The 22,623-nt window shown below is 39.5% G+C and overlaps 1 protein-coding gene across 3 annotated transcripts; it reads right to left on the minus strand.

Moving 5' to 3' along the window:
* Positions 1 to 2,012: 2,012 nt before the first annotated feature.
* etv5a (ETS variant transcription factor 5a) lies at positions 2,013 to 21,680 on the minus strand. 3 transcript variants are annotated; one of them, XM_057853321.1, is made up of 13 exons: positions 21,535 to 21,680; positions 16,383 to 16,495; positions 16,167 to 16,248; positions 16,055 to 16,102; positions 15,758 to 15,808; positions 7,710 to 7,833; positions 7,329 to 7,634; positions 6,935 to 7,224; positions 5,510 to 5,572; positions 5,222 to 5,290; positions 4,875 to 5,044; positions 4,690 to 4,791; positions 2,013 to 4,563 (listed from the first exon to the last, which is right to left on the minus strand). In XM_057853321.1, exons 2-13 carry the CDS (start codon positions 16,428 to 16,430, stop codon positions 4,333 to 4,335), a joined length of 1,584 nt encoding a protein of 527 aa, XP_057709304.1. In that variant the 5' UTR covers positions 16,431 to 16,495; positions 21,535 to 21,680; the 3' UTR covers positions 2,013 to 4,332. The 3 variants fall into 3 exon arrangements, with proteins under 3 accessions (XP_057709304.1, XP_057709302.1, XP_057709303.1); XM_057853319.1 differs by having other exon boundaries at positions 4,684 to 4,791; XM_057853320.1 differs by having other exon boundaries at positions 4,684 to 4,791; positions 16,383 to 16,447; positions 21,535 to 21,636.
* Between the last annotated feature and the right edge of the window lie 943 nt (positions 21,681 to 22,623).

Here is a 22,623-nt window from a genome sequence, read left to right on the forward strand (position 1 = left end):
TTTGTGTGGACAAGATAGTTGTAAATATCAGGGTCAGGCAGAGACGGCGAAGGCAGCCGGTCAAAAATCATCGATTTAGGCATCAAATATGGATCTGGCGACTGTATAGAACGAAGCTTTTCCACATAACGCCTTTTATGCAACACATCCAGTGAGTTTACGGCATCAGAAAGCACCGGGTCTTCCATGAAATGCATTTTAAATTCCTCGATCAATTGAAACCAATGCTAATACAGAGACAAAATGACGGACAAGTGGGCGGAACCATACAGCGAGCACGTGGTTTTGTGACGTCGGTGGGTAGGGTATATAAATGGGTGGTTTTAGTTAAAGCAGACGCTGTTTTTACATCTGTGTGATTTTGACAAAGATCCGATCACATTTGATGGTGATTTTATGCAGAAATGTGAGAAATTCTAAAAGGTTCAGATACTTTTTCATACCGCTTTATATTTGTATATATTAGGGGAGTGACAATACACACAAGTCATGGTTCAGTACGTACCTTGGTAGGGGGGGTCACGGTTCGGTACGGCTTCAGTACAACAGGAAAAAAAGGCTTTTCTCACAGCATTTGAAAGTCAAAGTTTGTATACTGTTGCACTCTTATATAGGTAAAAAAAAAAAAGTAAAATGTGTGACCTAGGTTTTTTTTTTTTTTTAATGAAAAATCAGTTCAATTCAATCAGTTAATGTAATAAAAATCTTTGGTGTGAAAGATGTTATATAATGTATAATGTAATAATTGGTAGAACCTGAAAAGTAACGTCAATTACTTTGCTGAGTAACTAATTACTCTTACAATGAGGTAACTGAGTTAATAACTCATTTACATTTTGGGAGAAGTCATTTGTAACTGTAACTAATTACTTTCTTAAAGTAATTTTCGCACTAAAAGGTGACTATAAGCCGCCACCCACCAAACGTGACACGAAAACGGCATTTGTTCATAGATAAGCCGCACTGGACTATAAACCACAGCTGTCCTCACTGTATTATGGGATATTTACACCAAAAGATATTAACCGGTAACACTTTATTTGACAGCGGCATCGTAAAACTATCATAAGACCAAATGAACCACCGTGAAGCTTTGAATCAATTGGCTGTGAAGTTTCATTGCTTCAAGAAGCTTCATTTGGCCAACACTGCTCCCTTGGGGGAAACAGTCAACCTCTGCTGCCACCTGCTGTCAACACTTTTGTTGTCCAACATGCCTCCTAGCATGCATTGCAGCGTTCCAGATATAAGTAACAATCAAAATTCATGTTACATGCTAATTATTTATTCAGTTACTGTTCCAGTTGTTTAATTAATTGCTAGTTATGCTATTTGGTAACACTTTGACAGTGGCGCCATAAGACTATCATAATTATGACATGACACTGCCATGAGCATTAATGAATGTTTATGACAGATGTCATTTTGTTTCATCCAACAAATTATGTCACTTTTGAATGGATGTAAAAGATCCGAGGTGGAGTTAATTTGCCGGATGACACAAAATGACATCTGTCATTAGCATTCAGTAATGCCCATGATAGTGTCATGCCATAATTATGATGGTCTTATGACACCGCTGTCAATAAAAAGTGTTACCTATTAACCCAAATAAATCAACAAATAAGCTGCACTGAAAAGCCGCAGGATTCAAAATGAAGGAAAAAAGTAGCGGCTTATAGTCCGAAAATTACTGTAATTTGTTAAAGTAAGATTAACAACACTGTCTATTACCTTGAGCAATCAGTTCTATATGACAGATTAATCCCAAGTACCAATGAAAATTGTTCACGTCAAAAGTGCACAATAAATTACAATATCGGTTTGGAAGCAAAACACTGTACATACACTGTACTCAGAAAGTGTTCCTCAAATGGGAGTCGGGGTTAATCATTCATGTAGAAAATGTATCTGAAAGGAAAGCATGTGACTTGTATCAGCCAGGTCAAGCTTCAAGCACTAATGGAGAGCACAGGGTTTAAGATCAAGAAATACAACAGCACAGCAAGCAGTGAAGCTTTGAGTGTTTATTTGACCCAGTACACATGATGAAACTCAGCTGCATAAGGAACATAATGTAAGAGGGGGCTAGGACAACAGAAGCCTATACAAGTGCGGTCTGTCCCTGTGCATCCCGTAATGTGGCTTCAGCCAGAATGCTGGCCTTTTCCATGCCTTGCAGTGAGAGTCTGTGAGATTTTAGTTTATCTTAATAAAAAAAAAAAAAGCTGTTGCCAGAACTATACAGCGGACACATTACAAAAAAATGGACTGCAGCCGAATAGCAAAAATATACGCTTTATATAATTTTTGCTTTGCCCTCATTCAAAATAAAATGCAGAAACATACAAATTTACTGTATTTCCCAAGACAAAATGATATGTTGGTGGACGCAGTCTCCGCTGATTATACCACCATGCAAAGTCATCTTTCTTATCATGGGAAGGTTTCTGAAAAAGCTTGCCCCCCCCCAACATGTATTGCTGCATTACTTTTGCCAAACCAACTCCTTCAGGATGAGCCGATTGACCACTGTGGAGACAGCAACGTAAAAACAACTAAATCAAATTGACCAAATATAAAAAGGTCACTGTGGGAAAATTATGAACTTGCATATGCATCCCTTTTAAAATAGATGAGTGCTAATAAGTTCCTGATTGAACAATGCAGCACAGATTTGTACCAAGGGTAGCAGTCAGCAAATACAATCTCTTACAGAGGCAGGACAATTCAAGAACGACATTTACACAAGAGAGCAGTCTGACCAACTAGCCTATAATACTCTGTCCTCGAAGTTCCAAAAAGTGGCATTAAAGTCATATCTACAGAAATGATTGTTAGTTCAAATTAGGGTTGCTGGACAATATATTGATGCAATTCACAGCCCTTTGATTGATGTTATAACTTAGGTTCCAAAACATAAAAACTACAGATGTGACTGAAAATAGGTGAAAATGCATTATCGGTAGAGATGTCACAGAAAATAGCTAAAAATGCATCATCGGATTTTGGTTTTGAAGATCGAAATATTACCACCAAATAGTGTGAAGACCCTTAAGGCTGATTTATGCTTCTGCATTGTGGTGACGGCGGACCTACGACGTTAATGCAGACCTGATTTATGACACTACGCCGTAGCATGACCTACGCCTCCATATAATCCTAACTACGCGTCACGTGACGTCAAAGGACTGTGATTGGTCCGCTCAGAACGTTGTTTCCGGTTCAGCGCAGCAACACCGCCGTTTTCAAACATTTGCAAATGTCTTCTGTGTCGCTTTCGCTTCAACATTTGTATTAACAACATTTTTTGTTCAGTATTGATTAGCTGCAGCTGCAAATAAACACGTTCCATCTCTATTACCATTCCGTCGATGACCGGAGGAAAACGAAAGAAATTCCACAAGAGTTCCCCAAAACTGTACAAAGACAAAGCCACACCCCTCTAGTTGCTTGGCAGTGTATTACAGAGCAATGCGTTCCCTTGACGCAGAACTTCAAATGCTCAATGATGACATAAGGTCTACGCCGTCGCTCTGCTGTTAACGGAACGCAGAGACATAAATCAGCCCGTACTCCTTTTGACTTGACGTCATCAAAACAAGGCGATGCTAACACTAATGGCTCACAGCTAACATGTCCACGGTCTTGAATTTGTAGAGAGCAAACATGTCCTCAATTTGGAAGTATTTTCCAAACCAGGGACATGTTGGCTGTGAGCCAGTAGTGTTGGCGAGATAGCATCAGAAAACGTGTTGCGTCTAGCCATGTTTTGATGACGTAATAATAAGAGGACTAAGGTTCTTCACACTATTCAGTGGTAAACTTTTGGTCTTCAAAACTGAAAACTGATGATGCAATTTTAGCTATTTTCGGCCAAATTTTCTGCAATATCTCAAAAAAAAAAAAAAAAAAATAGAGCGATAAACTAACAGGCAACTCTAAAACAGTGCTGCATTTATGAAGTCTGGTTAAATTTTGGATTTCTTTTCGTAGTTTAGGAAAACTGGATTGTCACAAAATAAAAAAATCACAGACACTACTCTTGTCGATCCAGAGTCAAGGAGTGTTGTCTTCTTTACGTAATATTAGAAGTCTTGAGGCCTTGCCTCTTTCCGCTGCGGAGGAGGGCGCGAGAGTTGAAGTACATCAATCCTCTGACCTTCTGCGTGTTTGCATCTTTTACACTGGTGCATTGTAGCGATGGATCAATTTTTGTCCGCAAATCAGTCAGGGAGGACATCCATAAAGGTCCCTGGAAGCCAGTTCGTCAGTCCACCTCTGAATTTGACAAGCGTCAAAAGACTTTGGGCATATTTTTGCTGTGTTAGTTCAGTAGCTGCAACTGTCAGGGAAGGGCAAGCCAGCAACGCAATGATCTCCGCTGTCCAGCAAGTAGGTAGCGTTCTCCTCATAGTGAGTGAGGGGCACAGTGTCATCGTCTAGGCTGGGCAGGCTGTCCATGTCGACCTTCAGGTTTGGCTTCTGGTTATCAGGGAAGGCCATGGAGAAGAGGGCCTCGGGGTCACACACAAACTTGTACACGTACCGCTCTCCGGCCACCTGAGAAGCACAATTCAGTTAAAACATTGGACTTGGTTATCTTGAAACAAATTTCAACACTGATCCAAATTGCTTCACTTGCCATGGAAAAGGATGGAAAAAAAGAAATGGGTAACGTGCCTTTACCTTCTGCATGATGCCCTTCTCATAGTAGTAACGCAGTGAGCGGCTCAGCTTGTCGTAGTTCATGGCCGGTCTGTTCTTCTGGATGCCCCAGCGGCGAGCCACCTTAAAAGGAGGAACAATAAATTACAAACTAATCTGTAATGTTTATAAAAGAAAAAAAAAACAGTGGCAGCCAAGCCACTTACCTCTTCAGGTTCAATGAGCTTGAATTCCATTCCCCGGCCTGTCCAGGCAATAAAGTGTCCATTGGCTGGATCGTCCAGCAAAGTGACCAGGAACTGCCAGAGTTGCAGCGAGCCACGGCGCTGGTATGGGGGCCCGTCTCGATAGATGGAGGGCTCCTGCTTTACCTTTCCTGCATGGGAAAAAGAATAGATAGAAGAGATGTCGAAAAGCAACTACAATAATGTGAGCTTTTCAGTTCTGAGCTCTACTACTGTTGCAGTGAAGTGAGACATTCCTGCCAGATGGCAAAGAAGAGAAGAAACCTGAAAAAATTGGAGAGTGAAATCATGCTCATGCCTCATCTCACCTTCCAATCTTTCAGGGACAACACAGGTATCGTCAAAGTAGAGTTGGGGATCTCTGTCGAAGGGGAAGCCTGGAATTGAAAAGGTTTATTATTAGAACATTGTGTCTTGCAGTCCCAAGTGCAGTGTAATGCTAGCATAGACTTCCTGCTTCCCCCTGACCGGTCATTTAAAATGCCCCTGACCTCTACTTGTTCATATGTGATGGACTGACTACAGCTCAGGGGATGCAAATACCTCACGAACTAAACACTTCTAATTCACGAGAGAAAAGGAAAACAATGACTTACTTTCATGGTTATTTTGGTAGTAGCTCCCCGCTCTCCCAAAGGATGAGTGACAGTTGGGCACCTCTGCAAAACAAAGATAGTGGGCGTATAATTTTAGACCACAGACATCCCAACCTTTGGTGTCATCTCAAATGTGTGGCACATCAAAATCCACCAAACAGCTGATATTTATATTTAGACTTTGCAAATCAAGATACACTGCTTTAAATAGCATCTTTGATTTGCGTGATTGGCTTCATGTTGATAAATATCAGCAGCCTAAAGATGAACGATCATTTACTGCTTCCAGTCAGATGAGACAACAACTTCAACAGTCAGCCGCCTATACACGGATATCTCAGAGTGGACTAAAACCTAGATCCTAGTAGCATCACACAAGCCACTCCACCCCTCGCACGCCCAACAAGCCTTTAAACAGGATTAGCGCTATGGCTGCTGTGTTAAATCTCAATGATAATCAAGTTACAAGCGGCCGTCCCCCATGGGGGTTTTGGGGCCTGGCTTCCGCTCGTCTCTGCATACCAACCACGACCCAATTGTTCAGTATTCTGTGTCCCATCAAGTGATAATATTGACAGAAATCAACCTTGACTCTGCAGGAAGTCGCTGTCGTGAAAGAAACACACTAAATACACGGTTTTACTTAGCCATAGAAAGCTAGTACTGTCCCAGCCAATATCCCGACATGGACATCCTCTGCCCATCTCGAGATGATAGCCCTATGTGACGTTGGTGTTTAAAGGCCATAAGAAGCTAAGAGGATTTGTCATTACATCACTGCTAGGCCAGCCGGTCACATTCACTGTGCCGAAAAGGAGAGTACATGACGTTGTTTTTCTCCCCTCTCTCAAAGTTAGAGAGTTTCAGCAAAAGATGATGTTAATGCCGCAGAGCATAACAGCTGGTGTGTGGGTGTAGGACAACAGTCGGTTGGTTGTTCGATATGTAGCAACTGACAAAAGAATGAATCTCATTTGATGATCACAGGTTTCCCCACCCACCAGGAGCTGGGTTGACAAATGTTTGGCTTTTTCTTTTACCATAAGCAGAGAAATTTAAGGCTTTCATTATCAACACTTTGTACCTTGCCGGCCTTAAAGTCCTCCGAGGACTTTGGCCTCAATCTATTCCAGGTAGGCTCAGTAAGGCGCTTCTTGCCACCTGGCTGGATGACCCATTTACTTTTTGCCCTTAGAGGCTTAAGCTGAGCTGAAAGACCCACTTTTACTTAACTGCCGTGACACGGGAGGAATGATCAGATTAAACTCCGAAAGTGCAAGCGTGAAAGGGAGTACCTGTGCACCCATGCCACCATTACATGCTAAAACTTGCATTAATGTGTCAGCAGCCTGAACAAACATGGCCAGGCACATTCCTAACCCTGAGCTACTCAGCCTAAAGGACAAATTATAAAGCGTCGCTCACCGGAATCGAAACAGAAGTCGCGGGGTTCCTGCTTGATGGCTGCGGGGTGAAACGACGCCTGCTGCGAGGGAGCTGGCGGGCCTACGCTGGGAACGCCCTGCTCTGTGTATCTCGGGTCAATGAGTTCTTGTTTGAAGCAACGCGGCGGTACGGCCACGAGTGGTTCGGACATTTGCCGATGGTACAGTGGCCGACCGTTGTTGTTCGCCAGCTGGGGCAAGAAGTGTGGCCGCCCTTGACTCTCTGACGGGGGAAAAGGTAGCAATGGTTCTGACAACTGCCTTTGGAACCTACGGACAATAGAGAAACGTAACATAAGAGATTACAGTATGATCATTTTCTGTTCTGTGTTGTGCCAAGAACCAAGTCCTGAATCTTAGAAGAGAGTACTTACCTGTGCTCTGGTGGGAAGTTATTGGCATCCTGACCGATTACAGCACACGGCACGGCAAACGGTGGGCTGTGGACAGATAGTGGCGGCTGGTTTCGCAGGCCCGCACTCTGTGTGAGGGGCTGTTGCTGCTGCGGAACATGCACCGGCCTTGCTCCATGGTTCAGGCTGGTTACATTGGTAGATGGGGGAGGACTTGGTTCGTTGAGGGTGCGTGCTCCAGCTGTGCTGGTGGACCCACATGGAGACACTGGCGTGGAGGGAGGGGTTAATGGTTTGAAGCCAGGAGTGGAATTCCTGTCGCAGGCACTGCATGTGAAGGGTAAGCATTAATTACCGAAGAATTGTTAATTCTTCCTCAAATTATTTTCTGCCATCACGTACCTGTAACTGTAAAGGCACTTCTCTCCATAGGGCATGGGACTCCTATCCTGGTGACAAGGGGACAGCTCTTTGGAGGGAGTGAGCTCACGTTTGATCTTGGTTAGTGGCGGTCCATGAAACATCACTGGACAGAAACAAAGAGACAACAAAACTGATCAAGTCCAGATACCACCTCCATAATTGAAGCCATAGGCAGAAGTGCAACAGTTATCTTAATCATATTTAGCACATCTTGTGTACAATGCCTGCATGTATTGCCTCATCTGTCCAAAGTCACTTAGCAGTCATGGTTGTATAACTGGCGTGATTTAAACTTCACTAGACACAAAACCAATTAATCTTTACGTCTGATTCCCATTAGGACGGACATAATTCCAATACCGATGAATCAGTGAAGCTGCAATCTAATGTTAGTGAATGATTTTCTTCCCCCACTGCTGCTGTAACCACAAGACCAGAGATTCAGCCCTCTGCATACCAGCTGCAGTCACTAGGGCACCGCATAATGGCTAGGAAGAAACTAGATCTCAAAGAGGAGAGGGCGTTAGATGATGAGGGCGTTGATGGACTGCGGCCGAGCAAACATCGAGCTTGTGTGTGCTCACTCTGAAGCCTAATGGTGGGGCAAAGATTTTTCTTTCCTCTCAAATGATGCAAAACAAATTATGTTACCATGGTTTACAACTTTACTCCCCCATTACATTCTGCATTGTGGCCTTGGCTATTCTACTGACAGAAGGTAAACAGAAAGAAAAGGAATATTCCTGAACTGATCCTTGTCTGCTAAACTGTTGCCTTGTGCTGCTCCTCAGAGATGGGTGCCTCTCACTGGTCCAAAATGTATTGATAAAAGCCATAATTTATTCACAGGGTCTGCAAAGTTGTAAGTTTTGTATGTCTTACATGAAAAAACTACTTCTAAAAGTAGTTTTACCACACCATACGCTTTACTTTTACTTGAGTAGATTAAGTGAAGGAGTGGGAATGCTACTCTAACTCCACTCAAGTAAAAAAATCGGAAAATTTTCTCTCTTTGTTCTATGTATTAGATTTTACATTACTTTTATCCAGAGTTGCCCACAGTGGCTCTACATAGCCCCTTTCAGATTTATAATCCCCTTGTAAAATGATGCAAGATTCACCAGTGGCATGGCTTTGAGACATGGGGAGCTGTACCGGGAATTACCCAGGTTGGACACTTTCAGACTTTTCTAGTGTTGGCGATTCGGCACTCTTGTTCAGGGAGGGTGGGGCGCGGGACATTATAACCAGGACATTACATCATTTTTGGCCGGCATCAGCAACAAAATAAACCACATACTTCCAAAGATGTACAATGGACTTACTCGGTTCTAAGATCCAGTAGCAATTTAATTTAGTTACTGTATGTTTCCAGTTTAATTTTGCCATTAATTTTCCTTCTTTTGGGGCTCCGCTGTCACTGTGGCGACGCTATTAGCAGTTAGCACCGCAAACAATGCAAAGTAACTTACCGTATTTTCTGCACTACAAGGTGCATCGGAGTATAAGACTTCAATGAACGGCCTATTGTAAAACTGTTTTCATATATAAGGCGCACGACATTGTAAGGCGCATTAGTAGTAATACTAGTGGTGGTTGGGGTTCCATTATGCATTCACCAGATGGAGCTGCGCTAAAGGGAATCCAAATACAGGGTGACCCCCAAAAAACGGGAACTTTTTAGCAATCCAATAAAACCAAGGGTGAAGGAAGAAAAATATTTTGTTTATAGCAAATTAAACCTTAAAACTTGCCTATTAGGAGACAGTGATGGAATTTTCACTTTTTCAAAAATGATGTTCTTTAAATAGCATCCTCCTGTACAAATGCATTCTTGAAATCTTCTATTATTCCCCAATAATTCCTCATCTGAGCTGGAATACTGAATTTATTATTTACAATTTATTTATTCATTTATTTATTTTTAAGTGGTCAACAGCAGATTTCAAGAATGCATTCCTGCAGGAGAGCGCCATTTAAAGTAGAGATTGACCGTTTTTCAGGAACGATACCGATACTTAGTAGTTATAGGGGCAGATCATAGATTTTTATAGCAGATATTCACTTTGTAAAAGTGTAAAAATTGGCATAAAAAATGGAATAATGCAAACACAGCTTCAGTGAAATGCCTAAAGCTTGTTTATTGAATCACAATTATAAAAAAAAAAAAAAAAAAAAAAAAAAAGCTCCAGAACTGCCTGAATTTCCTAGACTCAGAAACATCTCTTGCACAGTTGAATAAAATGTTAAATAAATAGCTCTCCGGAAAAACAGTGTTGTAGCAGGGAAAAAAAAAAAAAATAAATAAATAAATTAACATATTACTGTCCCACCGTGCCGCCTTCATAATGCGAATTATTTGTAGACAAGAATAACGTTGAGAAATCTTATCTTTATTGAATGGTTCAGGTCAAATCCACTCACTGATGAGAACAGCTGCACGCATACACACATAGATTGAGTTACCACAGCAAACTACTGTTTAACAAGCTAAATGATGATTGACACATTCGGTGTCTTTGAAGGTAGCGCTGCCAAGCTTCTCTGGCACGACCAAAGCTTCAATGCCTGTCAATCATCGATAAATTTAACAAGCAAAGCAATGCACTGCTGACCAAGAAAAGCAGCAGGAGGGAGAGTGAGGCTGTACGAGCATGAAGCAGAAAAACAAAAACATATTTTTAAAATTAAAAATCCGATTATTTTCACCCAAATCCGATCTTCTGAAAAGATCCCTAGTCCCTATCCCAAGTTTTAATGAACTTTTATATATCGGCTGGTCGGGTTTAAAAAAAAGGCCGATACTGATATACGTCCAATTTCTAAATATCGGCCCGATATATCAGTCTATCTCTAATTTAAAGGACATAATTTTAAAATTAAAATTACATAGTTGTTTCTTAGATGGAATGTTTTAAGGTTCCAATTACTATTAATGAAATATTTTTCTAACATCACTCTTGGTTTTATTGGATTGTTAAAAAGTTGTTTTTGGGTCCCCCTGTTGTTGTAGTTGTATTTGTAGTAGATTTATGCATCCACGAGACTAGATGAAGCTAAGCTAAAGTGTCATGATTAACCAATATTGATCCATTTATAAGGCGCATATTATAAGGCGCACCCCCAGCTTTTGAGAAAATGGACAGCTTTAGGTGCGCCTTGTAGTGCAGAAAACACGGTACTTGATTAAAATATTTGGCTACTCTACTGTTTCTCAGAGATGGGTGCCTTTCGCCCAAAATGTACTGATTAAAGGCATTATTTACTCACAGGGTCTGCAGGGACCCAAACTTTTGTATTTCTTACATGTTAAAAAAAAATGTGATTCATCAGATCAGCTTCATTGCAACCATTCATCTTGAATAGAATGCCACCTGCAGCCTGGCAACTGCTGCCCCCAGCATCAACTCGGCTTACATTCACACAGAAGCAACATTGCAAACTCTTTTCACTTCCACTGCTATGATTATTCCCAGAGCTAGCTGAGTAGTAATGCATTTCATTTACTTGAGTAACTTTTTGAGAAAAATGTACTTCTTCACTATGCCGTACTTTTGACTTTTACTTGAGTAGATTTGTGAAGCAGAAACGCTACTCTTATTCTGCTACACTAGTCGCTACATTTGTCCTCTTTATTCTACATATTATATTGTACGAGTTTTTTATTTTTATTTAACTTTTTGCCAGAGACGCCAACAGTGGCTCAACTGGTACCACCAATAAGACGGCGCAAAAATAATCTCATGACTCAATTACTGTACTCCAATCTTGCTGTTCTATGATTACGCCAGCCTGTTCAATCATGGGGCGTCTTTAAAGCACCGTAAAAAATTAAGTATTTGACACAGCCGTCAACAACATGCAACAGCGCGGATTTTTATTTGTCTCTGTTTTTATTTGGCACCGATTGACCATGGAAAACCGGAGATATGATCCTTTCATAATAGGAAGTATGATTTCTCCACCAAAAGGCACTCATGCTCTTTGGACGAATAATGCTTCTTTTCTGTAGATTTTTTTCTCTCCGTGGAATTCAACGTTTTTTTGTTTTTGTTTTTTTTTTAATTGGGCTTAATATGGTTGTGTAATATGATGTAGTACAGTAAAAATAATAACAGTTAAAAAAAAACATTGTTTAAAAAATATATCTATATATATTTTTAGCAGTTACTCACAATGTTACTCATTAATTGAGTATTCATTTCACCAAATACTTTTTAACTTATTTTTTTGGATGAGTACTTCTACTTTTACTCGAGTAATATTATTTTGAAGTAAGGCTACTCTAACTGGAGTAAAATTTTTGGCTACTCTACCCGCCTCTGATTATTCAGTTGCTAAACTTCTGATTGCAACATCATACTACAAGCCACACGTTCTCCCTATTTGACCAAAATAAACTAGCCGTAGCCGGAAAAATACCTTTCGGAACAGGGTTGCGTACACAAACACAGACATTTGTGGAAAGCAGGGTGGAGGCTGTAAGAGACCGCCCTATCCACTGGAATCTGGTCTGCTCCGGCAGCGGGGCCCGAGTGCGGGAAAGTGTGAAATCAGATTAGGAGCTTGGCTCATGTGATGCCCCATGCCAATCGGCTGATTAAACTCAAAATGGTTGAGAGGGAGAGGCGGAAAAGAGAGCGCACACAAGCCCAAATCGGACATCTGAGGACAAAGGATGACGTTTGTCCTTGACGGGATTAAGACATTTTAATAAACAACAACTGACCCAAACGTCAGGTCAGTGAAAGTTTGTGGGAAATACTAGGGAATGTCTCCAATTGGAAATTGGGCCCGAGCACGTCATTTTCACAGGATCAAAATCGGGTAAAGAAAAAAGAAAAGAAAAAAAAAAGAAAAAAAAAACATCAGGTCTTAAAATGTATTCAGTACAAAAATGTATTCAACTCATTAACTCATTGGCTTCCATTGACAGCGATAGACTTCCAATCCATTTTGACTATACTACTACTACTACACTGTATAGACATATTTATATTTGCACTACTGAAACAAAATTTGAACAGCAAAGTATTTTTTATTGATTTTCAAACTGATAATTAACACCATCAAAACAATTCCACAAAAAAAAAAAAAAAAAACCACCAACAACACAAAAAAACCCCCCAAAATTGTTCCTCTACCATTATTAACCTCCAGCTTTACCCACCCCCTTTATCCTCCATAAACACAAAGTTGCAGTCCACAGCTTCATCCAGTGAACCTCATTTCATCTTCTTGACATAACTAATAAAAGGTGCCCACAAGACCTCAATAGTCTGTTATTTGCCCTTCAAAATATATGCCGTGCATTCTAGAGGTATTACTGACGGCATCTGATCATCACCCATTGTTTGGCAGAGGGTCCATAATTCAATTTCTATACTAGTGCAATACATTTGCAATAAAACTCCTGAGTTGCAAGTATTTAAAAATGTGTTCCCTGTCAAGTACAAATTTCACTCTTAACTGATCAAAGGATGTCATGATACTTGTGTCAGAAACATAAAAATCATCTACTGTATGGTTTTAAGACGCCATAAGTGCCACAACTTGAATGTAGCGTCCGCCCTCCCTGGTATTAACAAATTAGTTCCCCAGATTGGACTAAAGTGGGATAACCTAGTTGGTTCTCCTTATTTTGTGCTGCACAACTAAATTGCAAATAAAAAGATTTGTGAATTTTTGTTGAAACCGCTGCTGTACAAATAATCCTTTTTATGTGGCTGTTATATTGTTTGTTCAAATTGGGAAAGGAAAGACATGTTGAGGTGCTTTTTTTCCTACGCCTACACTTTTCTGAGGGATCGGGTCGGGAATTTATTTATGCAGAGCATCAAAAACAGGCAGAGGTGGGTAGTAATGCGTTACATTTACTTGAGTAACGTTTTGAAAAAAAATTACCTTCCAACAGTGGAACTACCAGTTTCACCAATGAGACGTCACAACAATAATTACATCACTCCATTATACCAATCAGACTTAAGCTTGCTGGTCTACGATCACAACTGTTCAATCACGTGGTGTCTTTAAATTCCGTAAAAAAAAAAAAATCATTACTTGACATAGCTGTCAAAAGCGCATTTTTAATCTCTCTCTCAGTTTTTACCACTGAAAACTGGAGATATGATTAGGGCTGTCCCAAACAACTAATTTTCTCCCGATTAGTCAGCCGACTATTTTTACGATTAGTCGACTAATCTAATAATTAAATTTTTTTTTTTTTTACTAATTTAGCAATGGAATTCTTATCAATTCACAAAAACATATTGGAACACTTAAATTATTTATTAAAGTACAAATAAACACGTAAATAACAATAATAAATCACAAATAAACAATGAGTTCAAATGCTGATAGAATTAACTAGTGTAGCATCCCGATTGGAAAGATGGTCTCTTAAACTGATGGTTTACAACTTTTATTCCATCCTTGATGTAAACACACTGTAAGAGCTACGGTGCACACAAATAAAACAACACAATTAGAAATTAACAAAAACTTTTCACCTTTTTCCTTTTAAACCTTATTTATATATCAATGAATTGCCTTTCTGAATTGCCTTTACCTTAAATTATTACCTTATCATTGACAATCTCTCCCTTGAGTGCAATCACTGTATATACTGTATATATTTATGACCTTTTAACCTTATATAATTGTGTATACCATAAAATAAACCATAACATGAAATAAACCTTTCAATTATCATTAAGAAGAATACTAAAAGCACTTATAGGCCCATTGACAATGAAACATCATTATTTAGTAAAGCGACAGCACCCTCTGGTGTACAAAAAAAATGAAAAAACAAAAAAAAAAATTACAAACTGGGTGACGGCGCTTGAGGTGTTTATTCACGGCCGACGTGCAGCCAAGCTTGGCATTGAAGAGACAGAACAGAAGAGTGTACCCTCCTTTGTTTCTTTGAAATAAGTCAATGTTTTGGAAACTCTGGTGCGCTTTTTTTGGCTTTGTGCCACTTTTCCCGCTTGCATACAGAGCATCCGACATTCTGAACTTTCCACGCACATATATTTTTAACCATTCATTAACCGTCGACGGGATGTTGTGCTCGTCGACGGATTTACGTCATCAATGACTTCGACTATGTCGACTAGTCGGGACATCTCTAGATATGATCCTTTTAGTTTCATAATAAGAAATGTGTTTTCACTATGCAGATATGATCCTTTTAGTTTCATAGTAAGAAATGTGTTTTCACTACGAGATGACACTCATTTTCTTTGGACAAATAATTCTTCATTTCTGTAAAAAAAAAAAAAAAAAAAAATCTCTCGCCTTAATTCAATGATTTTTTTTTTGTAATAATAATAATAATAATAATAACAGTTCATATAGATAACTATGTTCATATAGATAACTGTGCTGAGAAAAAAATTACCATTGTTTAAAAAAAAAAAACATTTTAAGGAGTTAATCCCAATGTCACTCATTACTTGAGTATTATTTTCACCAAATACTTTTTTACTTGTACTTCACTACCTTTTTTGGATGACTACTTTTAAATGGATGGTAAATGGAGAGTACTCATATAGCACATTTATCTACACTGTTACAAAGCCCAAAGCGCTTTACATTAGCACACATTTATACTCACACACACATTCACACACGAATGGAACTGCTACCATGCAAGGCGCTGCAAACCCATTGGGGGCAAATTAGGGTTCAGTGCCTTGCCCAAGGACACTTCGACAGTGGGCAGTCATAACCGGGAATCAAACCACTGACCCTTCGGTCCCAGGACAAATCAAGCTACCAACCGCGCCACGGCCGCGTTTACTTGAAAAATATTATTTTGAAGTAAGGCTACTCATACTTGTGTAAAATTTTTGGCTACTCTACCCACTTCTGAAAAAAGGTGACTTGGACTCATGTGATTATGACATCAGGAAATACTGTTAAAGGAACGCATCCCAATGCTCCACTTTAACCACGAAAAACGGCAAAGTCTGGACTAACATCCACGGACATCGGCATAACGTTCATGAAGAAGTACTCACAGCTATCTGACTGGAAGTCTGGCACGAACTGCTCATCATCTGGCACCTGGGCTGTAAATGGAAAGGATGGCAAAATGTTGAAACACGGAATTGGAAAAACACTAACCATCTATTAAAAAAAATCAGTCAGCAGATTATTACATGCAAGGACTTTGACCATTTCCCTCTTGTTGCAAAACACAATACCGTAGTAGTACTTCATTCTTAAGTTAATATTCCACCTCAAAACTCCGACTCAGCATATAGCAAGAAACGATACAACAAAGGTTCTCAGATCGTAAACCGAGAGGCGCTCACCCTCTGCAATCCAGATATCCTGCAGCTGACTGAGATCTTGGAAGAGTTCTGTGAATTCAACGATGCTCTTAATGACATTCTCTTATTTGACGGTAGGCTTTAGGTCGCTCACCTTCCGTGTCCTGGGCGAGCTCAGTGTCTACAAACTTCCTCTTCCTGTCATTGTAGACCCTGCCGTGTTCCTCCACATGAGACTGTTATGGGTGAGAACATGGGGAAAGTGCACTTTAACAGTGGTCGGATGACATCAAACTAAAGGCGGCTCTGCCAATCAAATGATGTATTATGGGCTGTCCCTCATTTGATGCATGTGACATGTGCCACTTACGCTGGGCGGGACCATGAACGGGACCTGCTGGTCGTAGAAGCCGTCCATGTTCGGTTTCCAGATTCCTAGGGGAAGGGGGGGCTTGTGTTAAAGTGAGGGCACTTTACAGGTCACTAGAAGAAGACAAAAAGCCACACAAACATAATGTATGTCAGCAGTGTTGGCCATGTTGCAACAAACAAGCAGCATTTTACGACTTGAGCCGTGTCAGGCATTAGGAAGCCGTACAACGTAAACACGCATAATGCAGTTACATAAGCCGGTCCCATTGACAAACGTTTTCCTGTATAATCAGCTTGTACATCTTGACAAAAACATTATTAAAGCTTCTCATTGATTGAGGACGTAAGAAGGCCAGCCCTTGAACTCACCATCACTATTATAAACGAGTCAGAAAGGACACTAAAAAGTTGTATTTTGCAACAATAGGCAGCAGCCGGCAGTGGCCTCCATTCTCACAGCTCTCTGCGGGACCAGAGATATGACTCACTCCGCTATCTTTCGTTAATGGATGACGAATAAAGCATAGCTGAAGGCAATTACTGCAGACGCTGAGCAGATAGCACTTAGAACATGAGTGTGTATGTGTGGCGCCACGTTCAGGTCACGCAAGTTAACATTTGATCGTTAAAAAAGCCCTGACACGTACATTCATCCGAAACCTTGTGTGTACTTCACTTGCAGGCAGTGGTGGAATGTAATGAAGTACTTCGTCACTGTACTTAAGTACATTTTTGTATATCTGTACTTTACTTGAGTACAAATATGAAGTGGTACTTTTTACTTTTACTTCACAACATTTGACAACAGGTTAGGGTTAGGCTGCACTTTGTCTTCCACCACTTTTCAAATTGTCGCCTGCGTCACACGTTACTTTTGGTTTTTTTTCTCCTCATTTTGAATTGAAGTTTCGTTTTCATGCCTCCTGCGCAATCGATAAGCCCCATGCAACTATGCCGTAACAGAGAATGAGAGGCAGCAACACGAGATTTATGTATAAATATATATATTAGGGCTGCCAAACGATTAAAATTTTTAATCGAGTTAATCACAGCTTAAAAATTAATTAATCATAATTAATCGCAATTCAAACCCTCTCTAAAATATGCCATATTTTTCTGTAAATTATTGTTGGAATGGAAAGACAAGACGGATATATACATTCAACATACAGTACATAAGTACTGTATTTGTTTATTATAACAATAAGTCCACAAGATGGCATTAACATTATTAACATTCATTCTGTGAAAGGGATACACGGATAGAAAGACTTGTAATTCTTAAAGGATAAATGTGAGTTTGTATATTGTGACTAAAAATGGCCATCTAGTGTATTTGTGCAGGTTTCAGTAAATTATAGTGTAGCGACCGTTCTGCCCAAATGCATGACGGGAAGTGGTGCAACCATGACTGTGTATGGTGGCTGCAAATGCTATATCTTCTCTGCGGTGGGTACAATACAGGGTGTTAAGAAAAATGTCATCTCCTGTCATTCTTCCCAACAATATTTACAGTAGGTGTGGGAGAGTTGATAAAGGTTTTTCCATTTAAAAGCACGGCCCCAATGAATGCTTGTATGTACTCCTCTCACATGACGCTGCTTCTTAGTTCTGTTATAAGTAAACTGGCGCCATTGTAGGCTGTTTGCGACTATGCGTGAGTGGGTCGTGGCGCGCATGCGTTAATTGCGTTAAATGCTTTAACGTGATTACTTAAAAAATGAATTACTGCCCGTTCACGCGATAAATTTGACAGCCCTAATATATATATATATATATATATATATATATATATATATATGTGTGTGTGTGTGGTGGAAAACACAGACAATACTGAAAAAGCAGTTTCTGCTCTTGCACTCCTCTTTATAAGAAACTGCTGTATTTTAAGCCAAAAGAACTGTTGTGTTTGACAGAACAATACATCTGTATGCTGCTATAGAAGATTTATGGTGTATTAAGCCCCCAAACTATTTTTAATTTCTCCGTTTTACTCTGGAAACACCCATTTACAGACATCGCGTAGGCGCTTTTATTTCAACCCAGCCATAAAACGAAGTTAATTAATTAAATTTATTATTCAAAATGTCTGTAATTTTTATCTTAGAATAATTAATTGTGTCTAATATTTCGTTTAAAAAAAAAACGGCATAAAAAAAATTATTCACTGGCATACTTTAAACTTTTAAACAAATTACGTCACAATGAAAAAAATGGTGTCTGTAAAAAAGTCACGGATATCTACCTCATAACTATCGCTTGATTGTATTTTTTTTCTTACTTTCGCATTTTCCCCAATATATTAAATGATAAATTATCGATCCAAACAAAGAAAAAATGAAAAATAATGTTTAAAAGGGTTAATTTCGGAAAATGAAAATCTCAATTACTCTTTGATGTCTGCGATTTCTGCATCACGACCCTTGTTATATTACCATGTTTCACCCATAAAATTCCACATAAATCCAGCTGTGGCCATTCCCAGCTGTGTCAAAAACACTCAGTGATACATGCAACATCGAGTTTTTGGATCGAAACAAGGTAAGTAATATCTCGTTAAAGTCATGGAGTCTTTAATTCTGCTCTCGTGTGCTCTCACCTCCAGATAGGGTTTTGCTGTTTTTTTTTTTATTTTATTTTTTTAAAATGCCCTCTTGTTCAAAAATTTTCTTCCCCCAGAAAATTGAGATTTTAAGCTTTCCAATGATGTATCACAGGTGCATATTGGACAATTTTGAAATATGGCCAAACTGGGGGTTTCAGAGGCGAACTTAATGTCACCTGAGTGTTTTCCGCCATATACATACATACCATATATACAGTATATAGTATACGTATATTACATGTTTGCAATGTACTACTAATTTTTTCATTAAGTAATTTTTGCACTTGTATCTGTACTTTTACTAAAGTAAAAAAAGGGAGTTCTTTATCGACCACTATTTGCAGGTAGAAATGTTCTTAAATTACGCAACTATAGCCCATTTTTCAAAAGTTACAAAAGCAAATGCTATTAACCCTTTATAGGGCATTGGCTGGCGTTGGAGGCACTAGACCAGTGGTTCTCAACTTGGGTTCAAATGAACCCCAGGGGTTCAGTGAGTAGGTCTAGGAGGTTTGGCAAACAGAGCCCTATTTTCGTTTGCTGATTAAAACGAGGCAAAGTGGGTTTTTAGATCAAGTTTTGGACTGGTTTGCTCCTGGTTTTAACTGCTATTCCTCGATCTGATGGGAGGAGTGGCAGGTTGACTCGCACTTGGTATGAGGGAATACAACAGACCAATGGGCAACGTGGTCTCAAATTTTGACCAGTTTATAAAACATGCTGTCCAAATGAGAAGAATTTCTTACGGGAATTTGCTAAATTATTAACTAGCTAGCGTAGCTATATTAGTTTTGAATTAAAAAAAAAAAATGCTTTATTATCTAATCCCGAAGGGTTCAGTGCGAAACACCTGTGAAACTTGTGGGGTTCAGTACCTATAGCAAGGTTAAGAACCACTGCACCTAGACGCCCAATCCGTCTTGGCTGGGAGAGATCGCTGAAAGATGAGCATTCAAAATCAGTCTTTCCAGTTTGAATGAACTGGATGTCTGTCGTTTTCAATTACTAGCAATGAGTTCAATACTATTAAAAAAAACAAAAAAACTTATCGGGGTCCACAACCAGAGTGCGTTTCTGTTTTTATTCATTTTCATTATGTTTCTTTTTAATTAATCATTCATTCGTAAAAATAAATATAATAAATTATAAGTTATATAAAATATATAAGTATATTCATAATTAAGACTTTATGTCCACATACGTGGACAACACATTTTGTGTCATGTAGTTCACATTTCTGTACCAAATATTAATATTAGTGCTGCAATGATTAATCAATTAACTCGAGTAAATCAATTCGAAAAAAAGCTTTGGAGTAAATTTTGCGAGGATTCATTGAATTACGGAAGAGTAGTTTTGTAATGGTTGGTTTTGAAAGTGTTTGCATTTAGTTTTATTGTTTTGGGTGGATACACTTCCCTCTAGTTGCAACAGTGAATATGACATAGCACCTTGAACATGGCTGAATTCTGCTGCTCCCTGTTACAACCAACATAAGTTTTTGTTTGAGATAATGTCTTTTTTTTTTTTTTTAGGTATTTGTAATTTAGTTTATAGGTATATTTAGCAGGTTCTTGTGGGAATATCTATTTGAAAAATTTGTTAAGAGCATTGTTAAAAAAAAAAAAAAAACATTTTATAGCATTTAAGCTCGAGTGCAATTCTGCATTGTTTTAAGAAACCCTCTGCATTTTGTATTCACATTTAAGTCTCTTTTGAAAGTGCAATCTCAACAAGCCTTTGTTTTTACATCTCTTAATTTATTCTACAACGCATTAAATGTTCCTAATCTGATTACTTAATGATTCGGTTTAACTATATTGATTACTAAAATAATCGATAACTGCAGCCCTAGCTAATATTGTGTCGTACAATGACCCGAAATGGGATGTTGAGGAGAGTTTTCAAAGTGTTTATTTATCTTTTAACCCAAAATATTCACTTCTCCAATGAAGGGTTGTAGCCTTTAAAAAAAAAAAAAAAAAAGGATAAAAAAAAGGTCGGTGAACGCATTATCCACTATGTGGTTTCCCAGCTTGGATTGTGCAACATTTACGTCGGAGGAACAAACTTTTGTTAACTTTTTTTTTTTTTTTTTTTTTACCTCCGTGTATTTGATAGTGGTGGGGGTGTCACACAACACCCCCTTTTACTCTCCTGCGCCCTTCCCCCACCCTTCGTCACCTTGTTTTTCTCAATGAAGTGAAATTTGATCCGTGTGGAAACGCGGAGGAGGAGGGGGACCAAAGTCTCCTCCATTCATAAAAAAAAAAAAAAAAAAAAAAAAAAAAGGGGGGGGGGGGTCACGAACACTCCGCCTCTCTGTTGATAAGTCAAAACAACACAAGTAACACGATACACTCGTTCTTGTATCATAAATTTTGCTTCATACAAATACGTAAAAAGTGCAAGTACAAAGTGAATGCTTTGCTAAAAAGGCGTTACACTCGCACGCCTCAAACATTTAACTGTTTCGCAAAAAACAAGACAAAAAAATAGCACAAAAAACTTCCCTGCTACCGTGCAAAACAGACATGAAGCTTACCTCGACTCGGTTAATATTTCCTCTTCAGGCAAAGAATGCACATAAAATGTCCACAAAATGGGGGAGGAAAGCCGAACGGGTAGCTAGCGGTGCAACACGCTCCTGGTTGATGCGCTCGTCTCCACTCACAAAACTTGACTGAGCCCTTCGTTCATGGTTCCACTGGCTTTGCCCACTGGGTATGAACGCAACGCGTAAACCCGCATGGATTGGCCAGTGGAACCTGTCTGTTCACCAACGCAGCCAATAGAGGCACGATAGCTCATGAATTATGCAAACAATCCCGTTCAACCAATCGGAGAGCGGCCATGACCTATTTTTATGAATGGCTGGATTTCATTCACATCCCCCTCTCAAACATCCACAGCAAAGTTGATTTAAAGGACCAGTGTCAGTGGAAATGTACTGAAGAGGAACAGAGTACTTAACATGGACTACTTTTAATTGTGCTGCATGAGTAAACGAAGAGTGCTATGTGTCACATATAGTTGATAACAGCATCAATAAGTTACTTTTCATGTTGATTTAACACAGCGCTTCTCAATTATTTTCCGTTACGCCCCCAGGAAGACGCAGAACGCCCCCCCCCCCCCCAACTCTGCAACTACGGTTAAAAGTTTCATTTGTCTATTAAATTATTATAATTATAAGTACACATAACATTGTGCAGGGGCGTCACTAGGTTTTAGGAATGGGGGGGGGGGGGGGGGGGCGCGAAGCCCAGGATATAAGTGAACGTAGCGTACAAGCGCAAAACAAAATGTTTGTCCCCATTTCGTAGGACAATAATTTTGACAATTTTCGTTGGAATGACCTCAAATGTTCACAGCTTGTGTAGAAACGTTTCAAGTTTTTGTTTGACATTTCCATCTTTTCAGGTTAAGAAATGCCGTTCACTTCAAAAGAAAAGGCATTTTGCGTGTGCTCGGACTCAGTCACTGAAGACAGTAAAGCGTGCCTTCTTCACAAATTTTGCAAAGAAGTCACCAACTAAACAACAAAACAGAGAATTACAGCGCACTGGAAACTGTTACCCAAGACATGCTACATGCGCATTTGGCACGAGCTCAAATACCGACTCGAGGTGTG

This window comes from Corythoichthys intestinalis, chromosome 12, assembly GCF_030265065.1.
Source record: "Corythoichthys intestinalis isolate RoL2023-P3 chromosome 12, ASM3026506v1, whole genome shotgun sequence".
Classification (NCBI taxonomy): domain Eukaryota; kingdom Metazoa; phylum Chordata; class Actinopteri; order Syngnathiformes; family Syngnathidae; genus Corythoichthys; species Corythoichthys intestinalis.